The 16,233-nt window shown below is 44.0% G+C and overlaps 1 protein-coding gene, 1 long non-coding RNA gene and 2 other non-coding genes across 6 annotated transcripts in view; 1 reads left to right on the top strand and 3 right to left on the bottom strand.

Moving 5' to 3' along the window:
• The window catches only part of TEX2 (testis expressed 2), a 109,260-nt gene extending 95,497 nt beyond the window's left edge, over positions 1 to 13,763 (top strand). For 2 of the 3 annotated variants that reach the window (XM_063080785.1, XM_063080786.1), the window contains exons 9-12: positions 5,663 to 5,788; positions 7,677 to 7,886; positions 10,016 to 10,136; positions 11,864 to 13,763. In XM_063080785.1, the coding sequence (XP_062936855.1) occupies positions 5,663 to 5,788; positions 7,677 to 7,886; positions 10,016 to 10,136; positions 11,864 to 11,986 (580 nt within the window). In that variant the 3' untranslated portion in view covers positions 11,987 to 13,763. Of the gene's footprint in view, positions 1 to 5,662; positions 5,789 to 7,676; positions 7,887 to 10,015; positions 10,137 to 11,863 lie in introns of those variants that run through there. The other variant, XM_063080787.1, reaches the window with a different exon arrangement.
• A 923-nt stretch (positions 13,764 to 14,686) lies between these two features.
• On the bottom strand, positions 14,687 to 14,819 carry LOC134365341 (small nucleolar RNA SNORA76). Its single transcript, XR_010022046.1, has one exon. It is a non-coding gene; the product is annotated as a small nucleolar RNA SNORA76 (small nucleolar RNA).
• Positions 14,820 to 14,847: 28 nt separating this feature from the next.
• LOC134365240 (uncharacterized) lies at positions 14,848 to 15,187 on the bottom strand. Its single transcript, XR_010021970.1, has 2 exons — positions 15,148 to 15,187; positions 14,848 to 14,945 (listed from the first exon to the last, which is right to left on the bottom strand). It is a non-coding gene; the product is annotated as an uncharacterized LOC134365240 (long non-coding RNA).
• LOC134365325 (small nucleolar RNA SNORD104) lies at positions 15,024 to 15,093 on the bottom strand. Its single transcript, XR_010022029.1, has one exon. It is a non-coding gene; the product is annotated as a small nucleolar RNA SNORD104 (small nucleolar RNA).
• Positions 15,188 to 16,233: the final 1,046 nt, after the last annotated feature.

Raw genomic sequence — 16,233 nt, 5'->3', positions numbered from 1 at the left:
GTTTCCTTTCATCCCCAGCAGTCTGTGAGTACCCAGCCTACTCTGCTGTGACAGTGCTTTTTAAACTCAGTGCTGGCAGTGATGCATATGGTATCAATTACCCAAAAAGCATCACTGACTCAGACAAGCAGGGCAGACTTGTCTGAGCGATAGAATGGTCTGTGAATAGAATCATCATTAAGAAAGTTCTTTCTTGGGCTGGCCTGTGGCTCACTCAAGAAGAGTGCGGTGCTGATAACACCAAGGCCACGGGTTCGGATCCTATATAGGGATGGCCGGTTTGCTCACCGGCTGAGCGTGGTGCTGACAACACCAAGCCAAGGGTTAAGATCCCCTTACCGGTCATCTTTAAAAAAAAAAAGTTCTTTCTTCACGCTTTAGCCACAAACAGCGATGTGTAAAGCAGGCTAAGGCCCCGAGGGGATCTATCTGCTTTAATCGCAAAGTCAGAATTATTTATTATTAGATGATTGTTTTGTAGCCAAGAGAGTGCTTCTAAGGCGTTCTGAGAAGCATTTTCCCTAAATAATACAATACTGATTTGCTTAGTAAATTCCTTTCTTTGCACGTAGTGCTTCTGCTGCCCAGAGTTTGTCTGATATAGTAAATATTCCAAAATTGTGAGATAATTAAGCTTTTTTTTTCCTTAAATGCCTAGAATGGATAAGCTGGAAATTTCACATTCCCGCATACCTTAAAAATGACTGCACTGACTTCAAATTTATATTATTGTTTTTACCGAATTAAAAACTCTCACTAGGGTCTACTTCTCACCTCTTAACCCCTTTGGATGGAATTAGCAGTATGATGAAGGGAAATGCCCCAAGGAACCACCTTCTTGGGGTCTAAATATAAGATGCAAGCTGTTAGATTTTTGCTTAGTTATGGTACTGACCCAACACTTTTATTCATACTTGTGGTAATAGCAGATTGGGAGAGTTAGGTTATATATTTGAGAATATTCTTTTACTTAGCTTATTCTGATTTATCCAAGTTACTTAATGAAATGTTCCTATTTTAATAATTGGAGAATTTCATCTGCTATATGCAATCTAATCTGTATCTATGCCATTTTCCTTTCATTTTTCTGCTATTTGTTAAAATGTGTTTGGATTCTGCAATCTGTGGATTTGTATTTTCTGGTGAGTGGTATTTATCAACCCTCCGTGTAGCATCTCATACCCTGTAAGTGCTGAGTCTTGTTTGGTCCCATGTGAAGCCACGAGGAAGCCTGTCTTTTCATCATGTTCCTAGACATAAAGGCACAGTCCATGGGCCTGAGAGGACTGAGGTGGGGAGTAGTTAAGAAGCTTTCCTGGCAGGGAGCATCTTACAAACTTCCCTAATTGGAATTGCTGAGGTCCTGACCTAGCCCTCTATTCAGACTCACCATCTTGTCCTGCTGCCCACCCTATCCTCAGCCCCTGCTGAGCACCATCAGTCCAGCCTTGTGACAACAAAGTTGCAGAACCAGCTGTCTCTAAAACGAAACACCTTAGGCAGAGGCAGTCTTGAAAATGAGGTCTGACTAAATAGGAGCACGGCAGAGCAAACTTCAGTTGGAAGCATTTGTGCAAGGAGCCTTTGCTGGAAGCAGTGCTGTGTCTGCACAGGGATGCAGGGACTCCCATTGGGAAGGGGAGACTTGGGCATCAGGTGTAGCAACAAGGCCAGGTCCCTGAGGTCCTTGCTACGTAGGCGGTCCACGTTCATTGCAGCTCGTGCGACTCTCTTGGCACAATTTCAAGTTCATAAACTCTGGCTGATCAGAGGATGGATGTATTTCTAAGCAAGCCATGCTTCTCTAGACTGGGTGAAAAAAAATCCTTTGCCTTAGGAATGTGATGGTATTATATTTAATTTTTAACGTATTTCTAAAGTACCATTTTTTCCTCAAAGAGTCTGGTATAAAATGTTTGGCTTCTTTCTGTGAGCATGTTGACATCAACAATTATATGTTGATGTGTAATTAGCTGTCATTTAATTTTTAAAAAGCAAGAAAGAATGCAATCCAAAAGCACTTCATTTGGGAGAAAAGGGCCTGCAAAAATGGACCTATAATCCTTTTTTTGCATAAAGGACCCTGCTGGGAATCTGAGAGCTCTGGATCCTTCTTCCAGAAAAATGCCTCCGCATGCACCATTTGGTTCATAGTCTCTGGGAACATTGAGAGCCTCCAAAAGCCTATCCATGGTTAAGAACCTAGTTCGAGAAGTGATTCAAGAATGTGTTTCTTTAACTCTTCAGTCATGAGCATATGGAATCACCATGAGACTAAGTGGCACAGGAGAGAAAGAAGTCAGTATAGATAGTAGCTGCTATTGAGCATGTGATCGTTGGTGCTGACATCTTCCTTAACATTAAACCTCCAAAGCGCAGAATGTCTGAACGGTCGGCCAGCAGCAGCCTTCTTCTCCAGACCCTCCCTTCAACCATGGGCCCTGTCCGGGGCCTCACTCTGCACAAGGGTCTGTTTCCTGGTGTCCTGCTCTGGCGGGGCCTCTGCTTTGTCCCCTGCTTTTTTCAGTCCCCGCTCAAGTGTGCAAATGATTGTGCTCTTGGGGAGTCTGAGGAGACGCTGCCCCACCTGTGAGAAGTCCTCCTCACTGGCAGGGAGTTTGTTCTCCTTAGCACCCTGACGGGGAGACTGAGAAATTAAAATCTGGTTTGCTTTATTGTAGTGAAGTACCTTCCCTTTGAAATATGCATCCACTATATATTTATGGGCATTTTTTCTTCAGTCTTTTTATTTCCCAAATAGTCTTCTTGTCACATACTGTAGTTAACATAACTTTTGGGCTATAAGGTGCTCAGAATGGAATTCAGATAGTGCACTGAGCAGTCTTAATTGACCTGAAGAGGACCCATAAGTAGGGAGTCAGTAAGGGAACACTTTGCATGTTGGTGGTCTCGACATGAATAGTGGCATTGGCGTGGAGCATTTCCTGTAAGGCACTTGGCCTGTTCCTGCTCTGTCACTGCAGCCTGGGCCTGGTGTGCAGTTCCCCACATGGTGGCCCCCTCTGACCTCCATATTGGGTCACTAGTCCACAGCACACCGCAAGCCACCCTCCACCCCGCCAGGCCCCTGATGCTCTGAGAGCTGCGTGCTCACAGTTTATACTGTGATTCAGTCTAGGTCATGGGTATATGCACATGTGTGTCTGTAGCAGATGTATGGGACTGATTTCTCTTAAATAAAAGAAAATTAATATATTCTTATGAGTGTGGTCCCCTCAAAGCAAACACCTCACAGGGCTAGTTAATTATGCATTCTTCATCCAAAGTATTTTTTAGAGCTTCTTTTTAGAATTGCCTCCGGAGTCTGTGACATTCTTAACTTAACTATCTTGAGTGACAGCAAATCATCCTGCTTTGCAGATGGTTTGGATCTTTGAGAAATTGCTAGGAGTCATCAGAAGTGATGGTGATTATGAGACCAAGAAATAAAATATTTGGTCCAAGACAGAGTATCAGTGATAAACGAATTCACTTTTTCTTATGTGTCTGTTTTGAAGCACATTTCCAAAAGAACTTTTAGCAGAGGCAGCATAACTGGAATAAGCCTCTTAAGATGACTCGTTGAAAGGATATCACACTCATCTGTAATTCTGAGGTGTGTTTAAAACAATTAGGCTCATTACATCCTAGTACATCTTCTGTAAGGGTGTGTAGTGTCTTTCTCTGAAGTTCATGCTGACAGCATAAGGTTGAGATCATAAAATGCATGTTCAGTTATAAAACTGAATATCTGCCAAGCATTTGGCTACACATTTAATTAGAAGTATTGGGTGCCACATAATTTAGCTTCCAATGCAGAGAATAGAGGTACCACTTGGTCAAAATCAGAATTTCACACCATCTGATCTGCTTTAACTGATAGAGCATTATCTAAATTATTCACTTCAACCCATAGAATCTGTCCTGTTCTTTATCCTGCAGAGAATTAATTTGGGAACCTGAGAGCTCATCGCAGCACTCAGCCTTTGCATTTTCTGCCCAGGATGGAGCTGCCAGAGGAAACACACTATGGGGACATGAGGGTTGGTGGCTCAGCAGATCTCGCTGGGGTCCCAGACCTTGCAGGCAGCCTTTTTTGCTGTGTGGACGAGCAGCAGGCTACCTGTGCTGCAGGGACAGCTTCCATGCCCAGCAGCATGAGGTCTGAGAGACAGAGAGCACAGCCTTTTTACTGATGGAGAAGTCGGATGCGATTCTGAGATGGTTTTGTAATCTTTGGCAGTTTACATCTCTAACTTTCCTCATCCCAAGACCCAGTTCAGGCTTTTCTGGGAATCAGATTTTGCTATGTATATTTTAAATAAAAGATCTCTGTGAGGGCTGCCTAACCATGGAATGCTCTGAAGTGGCTCTCTGGCCAGTGAACTCACATAAGCATTTCCTGGGCTAGCCAGGCCACTAATGGAAGGAGGAAGAGTCGGGTGGGTGCTGTCCCACAGCCAGTGAAAAGAGGTTTAGTTTCTGCTGAGAGAGTTTCCCTTTAATGTTCAAGTCCAGCCTGTTGGCTGGAGCGCCGGCTCTAATGTTTCAGAGCCGGGGTTGAGGAGGATCTGCATGTCCTGCCAGGGAGGACACTCTCGAGGTCCTCTTACAGCCAAGCTCCTTTTTCAGGGGCAGAGGTTTCCGTCCTGTCCTCCCAGTGCAAGATGCTGGGGTTGCTGCTGGGCCTTGAAGTCCACACCAGCATGTGCACTCTGTTCTTGGGCACCCTTGGCCCCCATTGGTTAGTCCAGGGAGAGAGCTACAGTCCAGGAAGGGAGCTGCCTTTTGTGGGGCCAAAGGTCAGTCAGGAAGCCCTCTGTGCCCCTTGGAGGGGAGCCTTGGTCCCTCACCTCAGCTGGTGGTCCAGCTACCCCCATGCCTCTGTAAACTGAGTATCCCACCTGGAAAGATGAGGAGTATTGCTCTCTGATGAAGCTTTTTATTATTTTAGTAAAAAGAATAGTCTTTACATTTGTACTTTTCCAGGAAAGTTACTGGGTTCTCATGTTAGTTGCTCCCTAGAGTCCCCTGAGACCTGTGCCTTGTGGTTTTTGGCTTTTTCTGTGGCCCTCAGGAGATGGGGTTAGTGTTGGGTAACATACATTATTTCACTAGAAAGGAGTCAAGTCAAAACTAATTTGGGGGGTAACAAAGCCAGAAAGCAACATAGTTGTTAAACTCAGCCAGAGCCAAGGGACTTGCCTGATCATCCCCAGCATCGGTGAGAGGCAGTCACTTCACCAGCATAAGCTGTCACCTCACCCTTGCAGCCATCCATCTTTCCATCCACCCTCTCCTTGGCTACTGCCGCCGTGCTACTGATGAGATCACTGCATTTTATGCGGACCGCATCACACTCCACCACCTGTCTGTCTGAAGCATGCTCAAAAGCTCACTCTTCTGGGCCCAAATCCTCTACAGTCCTGTCAGGGGACTTGGCGCTGAAGAAACTAAGTAACAATGCCAACCCAAGGATTCTTGGATCAGGCCTCTTCTTTTTAGGGAGGGTTGGAGAAAATGACAGTGTATAGGAGCGCTCACATCTTGACCCCGCCACTGTGGGGCGTGTGTGCATGGTGTGTGCATGCGTGCATGTGCTCTCTTTCTAAGCAGAGCTATGTGATGCGCAGGCTGCAGTAGTGACCCTCCCCCTGTTCAGTTGCAGGCCGAGGGCATACTGTCTGGCCGACAGCGATGAGGAGTCCTCCAGCGCGGGCTCCTCCGATGAAGACGACGCCCCAGAGCCCAGTGCAGGAGACAAGCAGCTCCTCCCAGGGGCTGAAAGGTGAGTGGATCAAAGCTTCTGGATCTCCAGACATCAGGGCAGCATGCTGGGAGTGAGCCCTTTTCCCTTCCTTCCTCCAGGTTCTTCCTTGCTCCTTCAGGTTCAGCGAATGGTTTTTGCATTAATGTCCAGTGTCAGTGGCTTGTTTAAATTCCAGGCCCCACGGTGAAAAGACCCATATAGTTTTCCTTACATAAGAGGGTCCCGACCAAAATGACTGTCTCTTGCCATTTGAGTAAATAATTGAGAAGGTGAAGGGCATGCTTTTCATGAAAAGCGGTGCCTTGGGTCTTCAGAGGAGCACAGGCTACACACCACTCCCCCTGGTGCCCAGCCGAGAGAAAGCCTTGCTCCCCTTCAGCTGGATTAGATTTGCTTTTGTTAAGTTGCTAGTTCCTACGAAGCCAGAATATTCTGATGATTTATTTGGTGAATTTTTTTAAATGTGGATGACTTAGCTGATCTTTTGCATCATGAACTTTATTTGGGGGGCTCTCTTTGCCTTTTACTCAGACCAAAGTGCTTAAACAGACTCTCCATAAAGATCTCTTAATTATTTAAAGTGAGTTGAAGAAATTAAGATTATAAAGAAGCCAGGTGACTCAAGCTTTTTAAGAAAATATCAACCTATTCACTTTTGAAATCCTGCAGTAGATGAAAATTCAGACATTTGAGGAATTGGTGCTGAAGTTTACATGCATTATTTAAAATTTAGCTTCTTGACCTTCTTAAGAATGATTATTTTTCCCTGCATATATGCTCTGGAACTGTGGAGGATTTAAAAAAGCAATTAGCCTCTCTTCTTAGGGCAGTCTTATAGTAGATATGACCTGATACAAAAGTTTATTTTCTTGGCCTGCTAGCACGTCAGCTTGATGTACCATTTTTCTTTAAGAAGTTCTAAGCCCTTTGAAAAGTAGTTGCCACTCAGTTGGTAGGACACCACCTAAGGGCAGTCAGTTAATTACTGTTTCCGTGTACCTATCAATGCAGCATTGTTTTAGTCTGTTTTGTGTTGCTATAACAGAAACACTTGAGGCTGGGTAATTTATAAAGGAAAGAGGTTTATTTGGCTTACGATTCTGGGATAGCTGCATCTGGTATGGGCCTCAGGCTGCTTCTACTCATGGCTGAAAAGTGGCAGGCAGCCGGCAGGTACAAGCACATGGCGAGAGAGGAAGCAAGAGAGAGAGAGAAGGTGCCAGGGTCTTTTTAAGCAACGAGCTCTTGCAGGAACTAATCGAGTGAGAACTCACTCATTAATCCCCCCTCCCCCAGGGAGAGCATTAATCCGTTCATGAGGGATCCGCCCCCATGACTCAATCAGTTTCCGACACTGCCACATTGGAGATCAAATTTCCACATGAGGTTTGGAGGGGACAACACATCCAAACTCCATCAAGCATGATTTGTTACTTGCTGTGTGGAGATTGTAGGATTTCTCTAGTAGGACACTGGATCTATACTGAGTGTTTGAGTGCTATAAAGAAGGATGGGTGAGATCCTGCTCTGCATGAAGACTTTGTCTAGCTCTCCATTGTCAAGATGTGGGCTCTGTCTGACGTTTAAACCTTCTCTAAAGTAGTAGTTCTCAGCTGAGGGTGGTTTAGCCTCCCAGTGGATATTTGCCAATGTCTGGAGATATTTTTTATGGTCACGACTTGGGATGGGGGGGCTGCTATTGACATCTAGTAGGTAGAAGTCAGGAAAGCTGCTAAGCATCCTACAAGGCACAGGACAGCCCCTGACAACACAGAATTACCCACTCCAAAATGTCAACAGTGCCATAGTTGAGAAACTCTGCTCTAAGGGAACAAAGAGTCACAAGGTTTTTGTTTGTGAAAGAACGAAATGTATACTAATATCCCTTTGTGTTCCTCATTTGAAGTTACGTGGGAGGTCATCGAACAAGTAAGATTATGAGGTTTGTTGATAAAATTACCAAGTCAAAATATTTCCAAAAAGCAACGGAGACAGAGTTCATTAAAAAGAAGATTGAAGAAGTCTCCAATACACCCCTGCTGCTAACTGTTGAGGTACAAGAATGTAAAGGAACCTTGGCGGTCAACATCCCACCACCCCCGACTGACCGAATATGGTGCGTAGAGGGGCCCTCAGGGACAGCGAGTGATCCACCTTGTTGCATGACCATAAAAATCATAGCCTGCTTAACCTTGAGATAATAGAAAGTACTTTCTCCTGGGAAGAAGCATTTCCAGACATTTTTCATGGGACCTTAATGTTAGCTGTAAATCCAGTTGTACTTTCTTCTGTGAATGGTTAATTCACACTTAAGGATTCATCTTCACACTTTAGGAAGAGTGAAGGTCAAGGCATGAAGTTTATGGGATGAGCTGTTTCAGTTCCTGGTCTTCCTCTAGAAAGCCACCAGTAACACCAGCTGTCATTTGTAGAGAGAGTCCTCATTCTCTGCCAGCCTGGGTTATGACTGCATCACCCACTTAGTCCTCATGGCATTCAGTTGAGGTGGGTGCCATTTTCAAAGCCCACTTTCCAAATGAGGAAAATCCAGCAGAGTCTACGTGGTTAGGGAGACGTTCCTGGGTTATAGCTAGATATGAAGGAGGCAGGAGCATGTGCACTTGGTATTTGTGGTAGGAGGTCTATCCCAAGAATTGGTATTCAGCCCCAGCTGCATGTTAGAATCACCTGGGGACTTGCTAAAAATGCAGATATGCCTGACTTATCCTCTAGGGTGGCGGGAGTGGGGGAGGGCAGTGATTAAGCCAGCTTTGAGACTCACTGAAATAAATTATTCTTTGGTCCAGCATCACTATCTATCAATCTCAATTAAAAATTGACATTCCGGGCCGAGCCCGTGGCACACTCGGGAGAGTGCGGCGCTGGGAGCCCAGCGACACTACTGCTGCAGGTTCAGATCCTATATAGGAATGGCTGGTGCACTCACTGGCTGAGTACCGGTCACGAAAAAGACAAAAAAAAAAAAAAAAATTGACATTCCAAGTCCTGTAAAATGGGCGTGAGTGGTTGCATAAGAGACGTTGTACCATAAACTATACTCAATAAACATATAACTCTGTGTTCTATTATGTAATGAAACCAACATGCTAGTACATATCCTTGGTATTCAGAAAGGTTTATAGGAATGATCAGAAGAGGATTTTTGAATTGACTAACCGTTTGAAGATGATGCTGGTGTTTCCCAGTAAAATTTAAAACACCTTTTTAGGTTTTAATTTTTTTAAGTTATATTTTGATTGTTAAAAAAAAGAGAGATTGGGAAAAAATATGAAAAAAGCCCATAATCTTTTATAAATAACCACTCTATACCTTACTGTAAAGTCTTCCAAATCTTAAAAAACATGTTTTTTAAATAGTAAGAGTTGATACATTTATTCCCCTTACTGCCAAGCTTTTAGATTTACCACTTACAAATGCCACTGCTCAGTAGGAGATAAAAATAAAGGCCTCTAGGATAATGCTACCCCCTGACACATGGTCAAGGGCTGAATTATATGTTATTGGTTCACAAAGATAAGTATAGATATTGAAAGTGTTTAGAAACATTTATAGCAATTGAACATTTTTATTATATTTCTGAAAACATTGGTCCATGGCAGATCAAAGTTTTTAGATAGTTTGATAGCACATAGTGTCTTATGTGGATACTTTACTAACAGTTCTGCATGCCTGTCTGCTCCATTGGGAAGCCATAAAAAGCTTGCTGCAGAGTGGGGTGGAAAGACAGCTTATAGAAAGTTATCTATCCACATGTGCATATTGGAGTGTGAGGAAAATCCACCCCACTTCTCTCAGTGGTTCTCTCTTGGGAGCAACATTTGGAAAGAGATGGTCTTTCACTTTCTCTATTGTACGCTTACGTTTTAGTCTTTGGAGTGTATGTGTATTTTATAAAAATAGAAAAAAGGTCATTGCTATTTTAGGAAAAGCCAAAATCAAAAATCAGTGCCCCATTCGTGGACTTCTCCACTGGTGCTTCCAGGCTTTCCAAGTTTGGCAGAACTGTTCTCGAAATCTGTCACAGCCCTAACACTGGCTAGGGAACACAGGGAGTTCACAATTCTTACCTGCTGTATTTAGTTATTTTTGGAGGCGATTTTCAGAATAAGAGAACATTTTAAATAGTGATAAAGCCCCATGCAAATGAGGAATATTTGCTGTCAGTGCTTGTCTACTTCCTTTCTTTGCTTCTAAATATGGCTATTACTTGTCTTCTTTAAAAAGGTACGGTTTCCGGAAGCCACCATATGTGGAGCTGAAAGCTCGGCCAAAACTTGGAGAGAGAGAAGTGACTTTAGTTCATGTGACAGACTGGATAGAGAAGAAACTGGAGCAAGAGTTTCAGGTAAACCAGTAGTATTATCTAGGATTTCACACCAAGTATACATGCTCTGGGTAGAACAGGTTCTGAACTTCATCTGGATCAGGATCCTCTTGAGAATCCAGTGAAAGCTATGGACCTTCATTCCGGGGGAGTACACATATGATCAACACAGGCATAAAATTCTAGGTACAGTTTCAAAAGCCCTGACACCCATAAAACATAACTAAGTAGCCTTCAGAGGAAACCCAAAAGATGTGGGTCAGAGCAAAATGATGATGTCGTGTACCAGTATGCCCACTGGAACTCTCTGAACTTCATTTTTCCCCATGTGAGGCCTGGAATTGGCTGGCTAGTAGCACCCGGCATGTGGTCAGAAAAGTTGCTCCGTGCTCATGTGTGGTATTCACCTTGCCCAGTTTGTTCAGTTCAACAAACATTCATGGAAACCCTTCCATGTGCCAGCTACCACCTACCTTGGGAGTCCAAAGCTGAATCAGGCCTGTCCCTCCCCTACATATAGCTTCTAGTGCAGTCTTGGAGTTGACTAAGCCAGAGCTCATTCTCCAAGCCTGTTTTCTGCATTCTCCCACCAAAGGCAACAGCAAATGTAACTGAAGCCCTGGGATGAGTCATTTTGATTAAATAACCAGATATTTGAGGCACAGTTGTCTTTCAAGGTTTTATGGATTAACAAAACTGTTTACTTTGTAATGAATTTCATTTTGAAGATGACCTAAATTCTTTTTGCAGTGGTATATTTTGAGTTACTGCCTTTTAAAAAATCATATGATTTAAAAGCTAGAGATTAAATATAAATGATAATCAGTTTCTGAAAAAGCATATTATCACCAAATGGAAAAGTACTTTGAACCTAGTTAGGGGAAAGAACCTTATGCCTTCAATTTTTTCCTTTTCCTTATAGCCCTAGATCCCACATTAGGAATTTGGGTGGGTCATCCCTTTTAGGAGTCATGGGCTTCAAGGAGCAAAAGAAGGGAAAAGGGGGCAGAGATTGGTGCCTGGTATTTTTGAGACAAGTTAGGAAGTTGAAGGGTAACTGCTGCAGCCTTCCACAGCAGACTCCTTGATTTCAGAGAGCATTACTGAGGACTGAATGCATTGCCAAAATTCACATATAAAGTTATTTTATAAACAGATAGGCAAAGCAGCATTACTATCAATCAGTGATCATCCTTTGAGTGTTTGCTATAGTAGGATTTCTTTCATGTATAGCTTTGTGTGATTCTGGTTTGAAAAAAATTAGCTTACATTTCATTGCTAGGATTTAAAAGGATAAATTCACTTGGAATATGTGTTCTGGATATAGTAATTTGAAAATATAGTAAGCAGCTTAAGCCAATTCTCCTAAATTAATGTTGTTGAATATTTATCAATTCATAGGAGTGATTTTTTTTTTTAAATTTCTGTTGAATCATAATTGATTATACATATTTTGGGGGTTCAACGTTGAGATATGTTGATCAAATATAGGAGTGATTTTTATTTACATGAAATCAAAGCCTTCTGCCCCAGAGCTGATTTACTGGGTTCTTGTATTCATGCATTTGTGATTCCTCATTTCTTTCTAAATTGAAGTATGGTGGAGGAATTAGTTTGGAATGTGCAGGTAGTTTTCATATGTATTTTTAAAATTGTGTCTAAAGCCTAAGATTATCGTCAGAACAAAGTAGTGTGTTACACTGACAAAGCATTCTTCCACATGGTTTTTCTTCAATGTCTTCCTACAGAAAGTTTTTGTCATGCCAAACATGGACGATGTTTATATCCCTATAATGCACTCAGCCATGGACCCTCGCTCCACTTCCTGCCTCCTGAAAGACCAACTCGTGGAGGCTGCTGATCAGCCATGATGGGTGGAGATCAGACATTCCCGGTATCATGAGATCTTGCTTGAGGTGTGGGGTTCTTGGCTGCCATCTGTGCTGTAGCACTGGCTTCTATTTGTGCCACAGCTGTTTCTTAAAGGACTGCTTCTACCCTCTGCCTGCCAGTGCCCATTCCACTGTGAGGTGTCATTCCCCGCATCCAGTGACAGGTATGTGGACTGCCTGCCGCAAAGCTTTGACTCAGCAGAGGAGACTGTGGGAGAATCATTACGGTGGATCCAGAAGTACAGGTGACTCACACCGTGGCTTTTTTAAGTGTACCAGTTGTTGTGGCAGCAGGTGAGCACATTAAGAGCAAAGCTGTAAAACTGGAAGGCTTCCCTTTGCCTCCTCGACTCCAAAGCTTTTCCTCAAGCAGCTGGTGCACAATGGAACATTTTTTTCACTTCTACATTTTGTACATGATTGCAGCCCTCCACACTCCCAGAGAATGTCAACACAGGAACTTGTATTGAGGGTGGGGAGTGGAATTTCATGAGCCATTTCATTGGTGGTAAAGAGGCATAGCAACATACTTTTTTTCATATTAAACTGTGCATTTTGGAAGCGTGTAGCCATAGAATATACACACACACGTTAACACACTATCTGGGGTGGGGACAGTAAGACTTTTATGAATATTAGGTAAAGCCATGAGATCAAACCTTTTACCAATGAGATACAATCACCTGGTTTCTAACTAATCCTGAATGTTCTCTAGACATGAGCCTATCTGAAAATGAGTTCAACACTGCACATAATGACTGGATTGTTCTCTCCTGTAGATGGGGTGGGGCCAGAAAGCCAGAGCCACAGTCTTTCCATCTGCCGCTTCCTGTGTGCTCCAGGGAGTTTCATATAGGAATTTAAATGCTTTGCTAATCTAATTGGTTTGGGATAGTTTTGTGGGCAGTTTCCTTTTCTGGTCGCCAAAATGGGTAACTATTCTCTAATTACTGCAAGAGTCAAGATCAAAAGTTTGCTCAACATCGAACACTACATATCTCAAAATTAATTTGACCTTTATTTAATGTTGCCAACTTAATTTTCTGCATTTGTGTCAGAAATGTTTCATTTACAAATTTGGGGGCTAATTGTATAATTTGCTTTGAGGAGTAAACTTAATACAATTTTTTATTGTTTAAAGCTGCATTCAATGTCAAAATTACCTTGGGTAACTTTGGATAACTTAAATGTGTGGACAAAGCTAACTGTGGTTTTTATTTTTTTTTAAAAGATGACCGCTAAGGGGATCTTAACACTTGACTTGGTGTTGTCAGCACCACACTCTTCCAAGTGAGCGAACCGGCCATCCCTATAGAGATCCGAACCCGTGGCCTTGGTGTTATCAGCAGCACACTCTCCCGAGTGAGCCACGGGCCGGTCCCTAATTGTGGTTTTTAAACAGCACCTCGCCTGAACATAACTTTAAAGAAATTAATATATTGAAAAAACGTTATTTGAACCCTTATCTGATTATTTTAATTGCACCATTAAAACACTTGACTTAATTTCTCCATTCCAGTTAGTGTACTGTTCTAATTTCTCATTGTGTGGGCCCATTTGCCTGTCAGAGTCCGCATGTCTTGTTCACTGGTCTTTATATTTTTTGTGCAATAACTAAAGGTAAAGGACTAGATTCACTACTGTGTAAAGAGATCACACCCAATTGTACCCTATTGCACTTCATCAATTAGAATGTGGGGATTTACAATAGCTTGCATTGTTTCACAAAATAAATCTCATGTCAAATACCAGATAAGCATCTAAGTTATTTCTACCTAATCCTGTTTTGATAACAGAACAGAATAAACAGGAAATACGTTGCCCTCACCTGGCAATCGAAGCTTTCATTTACAGGTCGGTAACTGTGGACCAGTCCTAAGGACTGTTGAAGTAGGCGCCGTTATCTTCAACCCACATTTAAAGAACCTAGTTATGAGTTTAGGAGGGGCTGGAGCTGGAGTTCACACGCTTTAATGGCCTAGTAATCTTGTTAAATTGGGACCTTCGCCTATTGAATGCCCAAGCAGTGTAGACACCACTTGGCAGCAGTGCTGAAGGGCAATATGCGCTTGTACTCAGAAATGATGCCCATGTCTTGGAAGCCCAGGTGGAAGATCTCTCAACTGTAGAATCTGAACTATGAAAGTGTGTGTCTACGTCGTGCCCAGCTGTACCTAAGATCTAATTCATCTTAAAAACCAGTTGCAGTTGTGAGCCGTTTAGGATAACTGCGACAACAGGTTAATTTGCCCAAAGCTTTGGTCACATGCTTGTCTCAGCACCTAAGTAGGCAGTTTACCTGCATGGTACTATTTGTAAATAGGTCGCGACTACACCTTAGGAGCTAAACTCCCGCTGCTCCAGATCAGATTCCCGTCAAGTACACCGAAACCCTTAAACTGCAGACCTGCAGGTCATCCCACGCCACATTTAAGAGCCTGCATGTACCTCACTTACCACAAAGGGAGAGCTCAGGACTTGAGTGAAGGCACAGCGCGCCCCATGCTACTCCGGGAGGAATGCGCGGGTGCACGCGGGCACTCGCCACACAGCAGAGCCCATGGCATGCCTACCGACCCCCTAAGACAATTTAGCACGGTGGTAAAGGTTGAGGCCTACATCATCGCAAACCCCCTGAAAGACTGCCCATCCCCGGCAGCCAGGTGCTAGCCCGTGCCGCCATGTCGCTCGCGGTTAAAAAGGCCGCCCGCGGTAGGGCTGACGGCCCCAGTTATGCGCAAGCACGTGCTCTGGCGCTGCAGCCTGACCCCCGGCGCCACGCACAGGCGCAGCGGGGGCTCAAAGGCAGCGCGTCGCCGACCACACACCGACAGCAAGACTAGGGACCAAACCGTTTTTATTTAGGGGTTGGTGGGGAGAGGTTAGTCCAAGAAGCGCCGAGGACAAAGATATCCGACGTCATCGACCGGGCCGGGATCTGCAGGAACGACAGTGGGGTGTGGGGTGAGTGGGTATGCGCCCGCCGACCGGCCCCCTCCCAGCAGCGCGACAGCCGGCTCAGACTCCAGTTCGCATCACCCGCGTCAGCAGTCTAACACGTGCTTTAATTGGAATGTCATCATGGACGGCCGCCCTCCCGCCTCCCCACTTCTCCCCGGCCCTGGGCCTCCGCGCCATACAGAACAGAACGGGACCACACGTCACCTCCCCAGCTTCGCAGCTGCGGAAAGACTGCTGAGCGCTTACGGCTTTTACTTAAAGGACTAGACCGGAAGTGGCTGGGCGGGCTTTACCATTACTAAGCAATAGCAAGTCAAAGTTCCTATCACGTGATGTGCAGTGGACTAATGATTGGTCGGTCTCGTTGAGTCCTCCAGCGTCTAGAGTGGTCACGTTAACCACCATTGAGGTGGGAGTCTAGGAGAAACAAGGAGCATAAGAGTGGCGCGTTCTCCTAAATTACTTTCGATCGGCTTGTAATTAGCGCATTTCTCTACAGTATACAAAAGAAAACTTTACAAACAACTGACGACAAGTAATGCATGACTTGTAAACATTCTGTGCCAGGAGCTAGGCTAGGGGCTAAGGATGTAAAGGTGAACAAACCTGGCCCAGGGTTAACAGTAACGTGTTGTGTTTGAAAGTAGACCGATCTGCAACCAGATTCTGACTTTGCGATGAATTCACTCTATGACCTTGGGCACTTAACCTTTCTGAGCCTAAATTTCTGAAAATTAGGACTATCCAAAAAGCTTTAAGGATTGAGTGAATTAATGTCAATCGCCTGGCACAGTCTAGGTGGTAAAACACGTGTTTCCTTTTAAAGAACCGGGTGACGTGGAAAACTTCCTTGACTGCAATGCTTTAATAAATGCTAGACTAGAGCTACGAATAGCCTGCTGCGCAGGCCCAAAGGAGAGAAGCCTAACCTTGGGAAAGCCGGAAGTGCTTCCCAGAGGTTACCGAGCTCCTGTGCGAGACGAGCGCTGCGCCTCTCACTGGATGCACCGGCGGAGCAGGATGTCCCTGCCCTCTAAGCGCTTGCTTTACCGGGAAAGGGGTCAAAATCTCCCCTTAGCTTTTCAGCATGAGTTTGCAGTTGAATGGGGCTCTTATTTTCCTTATTTTCTACGTAGTCTTTAAATTAAAACAAAACAAAACAAACAAAAAACCTCTTTGCTCAAAAGCAATAATTATTTTGACAAGGGTCTAAGTACCCTCTAGATAATGACTGACTTTGATTGCTTTTTAAACTTTTTGTTATT

This window comes from Cynocephalus volans, chromosome 16 (assembly GCF_027409185.1).
Source record: "Cynocephalus volans isolate mCynVol1 chromosome 16, mCynVol1.pri, whole genome shotgun sequence".
NCBI lineage: Eukaryota > Metazoa > Chordata > Mammalia > Dermoptera > Cynocephalidae > Cynocephalus > Cynocephalus volans.
The sequence above is the reverse complement of the archived record's forward strand: the minus strand, read 5'-3'. Positions and strand labels throughout refer to the sequence as shown.